Source organism: Sinocyclocheilus rhinocerous, unplaced genomic scaffold, assembly GCF_001515625.1.
Source record: "Sinocyclocheilus rhinocerous isolate Xijiao unplaced genomic scaffold, SAMN03320098_v1.1 scaffold677, whole genome shotgun sequence".
Lineage (NCBI taxonomy): Eukaryota > Metazoa > Chordata > Actinopteri > Cypriniformes > Cyprinidae > Sinocyclocheilus > Sinocyclocheilus rhinocerous.
In genome coordinates this window covers 2,507,947-2,515,450 of record NW_015633185.1, presented here as the reverse complement: position 1 = coordinate 2,515,450, position 7,504 = coordinate 2,507,947, and the positions used below count along the sequence as shown (strand labels likewise).

Below are 7,504 nucleotides of genomic sequence, written 5' to 3'. Positions count from 1 at the left end.
ATATTGTAAAAAGAGGCTTAATAGGTCTCCTTTAAATTTCTGAAAAAAAAAAAAAAAAATTTATTCCAAATTTTGAACGGAAGTGTATATTTTTTATATAAAATTTACATACTTCAAAAAGGAGTTTTAAAATAAAAAGTGCTAACGTTTCTTTCTCTTCTTGTCTCTTGTATTAGACTCGGAGTATTCCCGAACACTGCTGCAAGCCTGGGTTCCGTTACTGCCCTCCTGGAAGTGTAAGAAACGTTACGGCAGCCGCTTCACCAGCCGCATGTTGTGTGCCGGCAGCTTGTCGAACCATCGCCGTGTGGACAGTTGTCAGGGTGACAGTGGGGGGCCACTGGTGTGCCAGGGTGAGGCTGGCCACTGGATGCTCACAGGAATCATCTCCTGGGGTCACGGTTGTGGCGACCCCACCTATCCCGGTGTGTACACACGGGTCGGCCGGTTCCTGAAGTGGATAGAGAAAGTCACCCACAGCACTGGCAAAGCGTGATGTTACAGTGTTGACATTAAAACCACTTACCGCATTGTATAAAATATATATTATGTAATGCCTATGAAGGGGTTACCAGCTGGCCGTTAGGTTTAAAGCTGGTTTGATCCTGTTTTATGTGTTGCACATTTTACTACTTGCACCATGCCATTTCAATTCCATTTCTGTACACTTGAAGCATTCGTGAACATGCACAAGAACATGAAGCCACATGTTTTTGAGGGACAGCTGCATTAAGTGAGCAGAGTTTTCCGGGATTGAAAGGTCGTCAACGGATAAGCCTTTGTAAATAAGTCATTTTGCACTAATCTGCATTCCATATAAATGGAGCGTCTGTGGGAGGTCTGTGTTCTGGTCTGGCTCTTCTGGATCAAGTTCTTAAATTAGTTCACATATTGCACTTAAATGTCTTTTGTTGTGCTGGAGTTAATTAAGACAAGGAACGACATGCATATATGTAAAGATTCATGAACATTCCACTTTATGCTGGTTATTTGTACTCTTGTTGAAGGTGTATAGTGTACGACTACCATTATTGAGCTTATAATTTAATTTTTCAAGGGGATGCAGAAAACCAGTGTCAGAAAATAGTATGTTCAGTTTATTTATACATATAACAATGCAAAGATTTTTTTTCAAGCTCCTACCCAACAGATAATGTGATAATATCAGTGATATGAAGAATTGGACCGTTAATTGGCTGGATATTATGGAGCCCCGAAGGGGGCATGGTGATGGACAAAATATAAAAATTATATGTCAATGCTTTCGCGTTCACTTGCAAAATGCTTGTTTCCCTTTGAAACTTTGCATGTGCTTGCCAAACATTTGCCTTTTTTTGCAAAATTTTTACATTCCCTTGTGAATCTTTGCATTTGCTTGCTGAACGTTTCAGTTTTCTTGCAAAATTTTTATGTTCTCCAAGAAAGTTTGCATTTTGTGAGTGAACATAAAACTGGTCATGGAAATACTATGATGGGAGGAAATCTATAGATTTAATGTTTTTGCAAGCGAATACAAAGTTTCTTGGGGGAACACAATACTTTTTGTGAAAGAACAGGTTTTGCAAATTAACGCAATATAATGAAATACAATTTTTCATTTTTTTTTTTTTAACCATGTTTCCTTAGGGGCTCTGAAGGGTCACACTTTAGTTTGGAGACCAATTCTCAGTATTAACTATGACTTTGGCCTCAATAAACTCCTAATTTGCTGCTTATTAATAGTTAGTAAGGTAGTTGTTAAGTTTAGGTGTGAGGTAGGGATTAAGGGGTCTAAAATATGGTCATGCAGTATAAGGCATTCATATGTGCTTTATAAGTACTAATAAACAGCCAATATGCTAGTAATATGCATGCTAATAAGTGACTAGTTAATAGTGAGAATTTGTCCTTAAACTAATGTGTTACCCTCCTTAGTACATTGTTTTAAATTAAACACTTATTGCAGGGCAACAGACTTGAAGTTTAAACTTAAAACTACACAAAACTATTTCACAAATGGTCAGAATCTGCTGCTGAAAGTACGATATATCATCTGTTAACCTACTTCTGTCAGTCATTATATTACATTGAAGTTCTGTTAGAGGGGCTGGAGTGATGTTATATTTGCTTCCTGCGGTGTTCTGGTGTTTTTCAGGTTTATTGTTGTATTTATTGACATAACAAGAAGACATCCGCTTATAAATTCATTGTTTCTTGCTTTGATTAATGAATTGAGCTATAACAGTGGTGCTGTTTTGTTCCAGCTGGTGTCCCAATCAAGAAATACTGAAACTAGGCATTGACAGAAAGAGAGATGGAGAAGATCACTTTAGTAATTAGTCAAGTTTACACAATACCAAGTACAATTCCATGTAGTCCAAACGGTTCAAATGATGTAGATGCTTTGGTTCTTAATATTCTATGAACGGACTGTTATTAATCAATCCCAAACAGAAACTTTGATGTAATTATGTAAAAATGTAAAGGCTGCTAATATGTCATATTTAGCCTTGGTTAAAAACTGGTTTAGAAAAACTGTGAATAGTCAGATGTTTAGACACCAAGTTGGAAAAATTAGATAAACTGATTTGAACACATGACCTTGCTTCCTCATTATTTATTTATTTATTTTTTGTTCTGCAAAATGGTGATCTGAAAGCAAAAAATCAAAAGTCAATCAAAAATGCATAATGTTCTGGCATCATGATCATTTTCAACACATTGTGTTTGTATTAAATGTTGAAAATCGTCATTGATCATATTAACCCTTTCTGACCCTCAGACCCAGTGTCCAATCCAGTGGACATCACTTTTATGTGTGTGTGTGTGTGTGTGTGTGTGTGTTTTAATTTGATGCCACCCAAATTGAAGGTTTATTTGTTTGATTACATAATAGTAATTACATATGGTGCAATGATGCTTTTTTAACAAAACATTATTCCTTTGTAATGAAGTATTTGGCAACATGTAACCATAATAAGATATAAAATAATAATAAAATAAGCCAGAATTCTAAATCTGTTTATCTTAAAATAAGTAACTGTTAAAATTAAGTCTAGAGGTGAAATTGGTAAGATAAATTATACTACTTATAATTATATAAATTATACTAAATTATACTGTGATATACTATATTATATCACAATGGACATTTAATCACAATATACAATTCAAAAATATATAGATTTTTATTTGATGCCCATATTAAAGGACAGTCTTAAAATATCTGCAAAACCGATAATTTTTTCAAATCATTCTAGTAAATATATGTATTTAGAATATATATATATATATATATATATATATATATATATAGTTACACCAATAATAATAAAAACAATAATTATATATATATATATTTAGAGAGAGAGAGAAGGAGAGAGAGATTTATCATATATTAACAACAATGATTTATATTAAAATCCCTTTCGTTTATTTATTTTCAATGAGCCTGTTCCAGTATAGTTAAACAAAATCCACTATTTGTGTAATACCAATAACATTAAACTCTGGCTTGCATCGCTCAAAGATCAAAGAGGCTCTAAACAAGTTACCATCTTGTATTCATTTATTGTTATTAATTTAGGCTATTTGATTGTAATGTCCCAAATCAGTCCGAGACACTCATGGCAATCTGTTGCACAATATTTAGTTGTTGATACTGAAGTATTACGGTAAATCAAACAATTGAAATGCATTCTAAATTATTTATGATTTAGAACCAGACCTACATACCCATGAACAAATAACTGCCATATAATGTGTTATGCAAGACAAAATGCTTTGAAACGAGACTAGTGTTTGTCTGCTTTAATGTCGAGCGGAAGTGCGGATCAGCTGATGCTGGAGAGCCATCTTCATCTTCCCGAGCAGAGGAGAGGAGGGGAACAGGACAGAGAGAACAGGGGGATCTCGACTCCAAATTGTCGGCTTAAAAAGACATTTTAGATCCAGAGAGCGCTGGCTGCTTAGAAACGGAGGACTAGAAAAGAACCGGCCAGTGACACATGAAGACAAGCGGATGACAAGCTTTTACACACAAAGGAGACGACATATATATCAGGCAGCTAGAGGTGGCATAAAGACAATTTATTATGTTTTCCATGTTTGTCCTGGTCGAGGGGTCAAATCTGCATTTTAGTCGTCTGATTTTACTATAAACCTACATAGAGGCACAATGCTGAGATAAAAGCACTGGCGAGTCGTTTGTTTTGGGTAACCAGTGGATCGACAAGACTCGGATTAGGGACCAAGGCTTTTGTGTCAAAACATCAAAACAGTGTTATTCCGTCTGGTTATGTGTAGGGATATAAGCACTGCTCGTGTCAGCGCTTATTTTGACAGTTTTTGAAGTGTTTGGGTTTTCGGGCAAGCCGGAAAGCTAGCAGGCTAACCGACTAGCCTTTCCGAATTAGCAGAGCTACCTCGATCGACATAAAAACAACCGTACCGGGGTTGTTTTGGGTTAACACAGGTTTACTGTTGTGATATGGCCTTATTTAATAGAAACAAGCCCGCGCAGGGTCATTAGTTGTACTTGGGGACCTGTTTTTTCTTCAGCGCTCTCTTGTTTTGTTAGCCTTAGAGCTGCTGTGGGACTCGAGGCTCAGCTGATAGGACAAACAGAGGAGAGGGGGTTTAAATTAAAATCTAAGTGAAAAGAGCTCATGCTCGCTAAAACTCCCTGAACTTTACTAACATGTTTACATGCAAGTGAGTCACTACAGTTGCTGTCAGTTAACACCACTTTCTATGTAGGTAGTACTTACGGGCAGTGAGACCACTGGAGAGGGGCATATTGATTTAAGAATCTTATTTCACAAGATTTAAACCTCAACAAAGGACCAATGATACATCTCTGGAGTGTTTTTTGTCCTGTAGGTCCACACTTGACAATGTAAGACAACACTTAGGTTAAACAAACTGAGAAGTATATAAGTTTATGAAATCTTAGCTATGGGTTGTGTCACTTTTTTCAAGAACTAGACCCCTGAGTGTCTCCAGCAGTTGGGGTCTAAAAGCATGGATTAACTTCACTTAACTGCACCACAGTCGTGAGCAAATCCTCCGTTTGACACCCTAAATATATATTTTCAGGAAACACAGGCTTTCTTGAGGGACTTTGCAGGGCCCCTCACACAGTGTTTGGGTTGAGTGTGAGTTTCCCCTCCCCCTGAGCGAGTGTCACTCTCAAAACAACAGAAGCGCAGAGGCACGTTCAGTTGAAGCTTTCAGGTCTCCACACAGCAGATGTGATGGAACTGATGTTCGCTGAGTGGGAAGACGGAGAGAGGTTCTCCTTTGAAGATTCGGACCGTTTTGAGGAGGACTCCCTGTGCTCATTCATATCAGAGGCAGAAAGTCTCTGCCAGAACTGGAGAGGATGGAGGAAACAGTCAGCCGGCCCAAATTCACCCACTGTGAAGATTAAAGGTAATGGAAGATTGTCTTCATGTGCTGTGAAGTGGTTTATGTACTGTCATTGTAATGTGAGCACACTGTGCCTTGGCATGGCTGCACCTTTGACCTCAGGATGTATTCTTAACTTATGGGCAACACTGTCATGTGACCTGCATGTTCAAAACTACCAAGTTTAACTGTTCTTTCATACATGGGCCTTTTTGGTCAAATTAGTTAACTTTGTATGTATCAGAGTTATATTTTATTATATTTAGGTTGAACATAAATATATATTTTATATATTATTTTGTATATTTTATAATATATATATATATATATAATATTTATTTGACAATGGCTGACTCCACTAATGAAACTTAAATGTATAGAAATAAATAAATAAATCACCCAACAACTAATAGCAGAATAATACAGAAGTTGTTTTTAAAATATGTGAGATGTTAAGAAAATACCAAAAGTGATTGAAATTAATCGGGAAAGGAGACCCCTTTTGTTTAAGTCCTTAAATTATTGATATATTTATTACTAGAAATGTGTTATTGCATCTGTATTTAATGACTTTTTCTTTCATAATTTCTTTAAGTATTTTTTTTTTTATCTCTTGTACCCTCATCAGAAAAAAAGATGTATTGTAAATTTTCAATGTGACTCAATTTTGACTTGACAAACAAACAAAAGTAAAGTTACACGGAAAAAATCAGTCATTTACTCACCCTCATATTGTTCCAAACGCATGACTTAATTTCTTCTGCAAAATGCAAAAGAAGATACTTTGAAAAAAAAGTCAGGTTTTTTTTTGTCTGTCCAAACCATGAATGTCAGTAAGATCCAATGTTGTTTGAACCTTAACATACTTCAAAATAACGTATTTTTTAGTTCTTTTTTTCTGGTTTAACTTAAATTTCTCTCTATGAAAATGTTGTTTTACAGTATCCTTCATTTTTATTCCTCTCTAAGCTGTAAATCTAGAGCTTGGATATTGCAGCACACCTGTGATGTGTTAAAATGATGTATGAAACAACTTTGGCCAGTAACTCTGTATTACTGCAAGTTCTTTAAACTGCTGAAACTCTGGCCCACCAAAAGCCCTTGCTGTGCAGAGAGAGTTGTCCGTCGTGAAGACTGTGCGGCTGCAGATCCGTGAGCGGAGTGTGTAGCATTTGTTGGATTAGTTAAGGGAGTTTGGAAAGGGAGGCCTTGTGTGGTGTTTAGATTGAGAGCGAGTGAGTGTTATGGGGGGTTGGGTGGAGTTGAGCAGCAGAGAGCTGATAAAAGAGCTTTGTCTTGTGCAGGTCACTGCCTCAGAGCAGAGGATTGTGGTTAAACAAAAAAAAGCCCCATTTGATCAATCTGCATAATGCTGCTAATCTTGCACAGCCCAGTTTGAGACACCAAATCCCCCTGGTTTTTGTCCGAATCAGTTCAAAAAGTAAATCGGGTATTTCACGTGCCCGTTTTCTTGGAGCTGGAACTGAGGGAACACGATCGCTCAGACGTGGCTGTTTATATAGCACTCTGTGAGCTGGTTGTCTTTGTTCTCTGGTTGTTGGGCAGCGGGTGGTAGAGTTTGGAGCAGTGGGACGGCAGACCATTTATGACTCGGGGAGTGATTCGTTCAGTCGCGCATGCGCAACATCCTATAGGTTCTGTACTGGAATTAGTCAAGTAGTTCACCTGTTTCGAGTCGTCGGGTTTTTTTCGAGTCGTTCGTTCATTACGTGACAGCCCCATAAGCTTAACTATGCAGTCTGAGCCGGAAAGAGACTTAATAATAATAACCAACTCTTTATTACCTTTGTTACAACATTCAGTGTTATGGAAAAGAACCATAATGACAGAAATTCACACATTTATAAACTGTAAGAAGTAAAAAGCTACAATTTGAGACCAGAAACGCATCACGTAACTGTAAGAGTAAATAATAATTATAATAATGATAATAATAATAATAATAATAACTATGCACCCCTTTGTAAGGAAGCTTGTAAATTAACTAATTTCTCTATCCAATGCTGTCACGTCACGTGACAAAAGAACGAACGATTCGAAAGACTCGAGAGATGAACTAATCAATTCTCTTTCCGGCTCAGACTGCATAGGTTAA

General features: G+C 36.9%; 2 protein-coding genes across 6 annotated transcripts in view; both read left to right on the top strand.

The window, feature by feature from the left end:
• LOC107743602 (neurotrypsin-like) overlaps positions 1 to 1,149 on the top strand; it is a 31,693-nt gene extending 30,544 nt beyond the window's left edge. The window contains exon 13 of the mRNA XM_016556932.1: positions 177 to 1,149. Coding sequence (XP_016412418.1) covers positions 177 to 496 — 320 coding nt within the window. The 3' untranslated portion in view covers positions 497 to 1,149. The remainder of the gene's footprint in view (positions 1 to 176) is intronic.
• Positions 1,150 to 3,807: 2,658 nt separating this feature from the next.
• Positions 3,808 to 7,504, top strand: part of LOC107743573 (zinc finger SWIM domain-containing protein 8-like) — a 46,002-nt gene continuing 42,305 nt past the window's right edge. For 4 of the 5 annotated variants that reach the window (XM_016556896.1, XM_016556895.1, XM_016556894.1 and 1 more), the window contains exon 1: positions 4,762 to 5,412. In XM_016556896.1, coding sequence (XP_016412382.1) covers positions 5,235 to 5,412 — 178 coding nt within the window. In that variant the 5' untranslated portion in view covers positions 4,762 to 5,234. Of the gene's footprint in view, positions 4,053 to 4,761; positions 5,413 to 7,504 lie in introns of those variants that run through there. The other variant, XM_016556893.1, reaches the window with a different exon arrangement.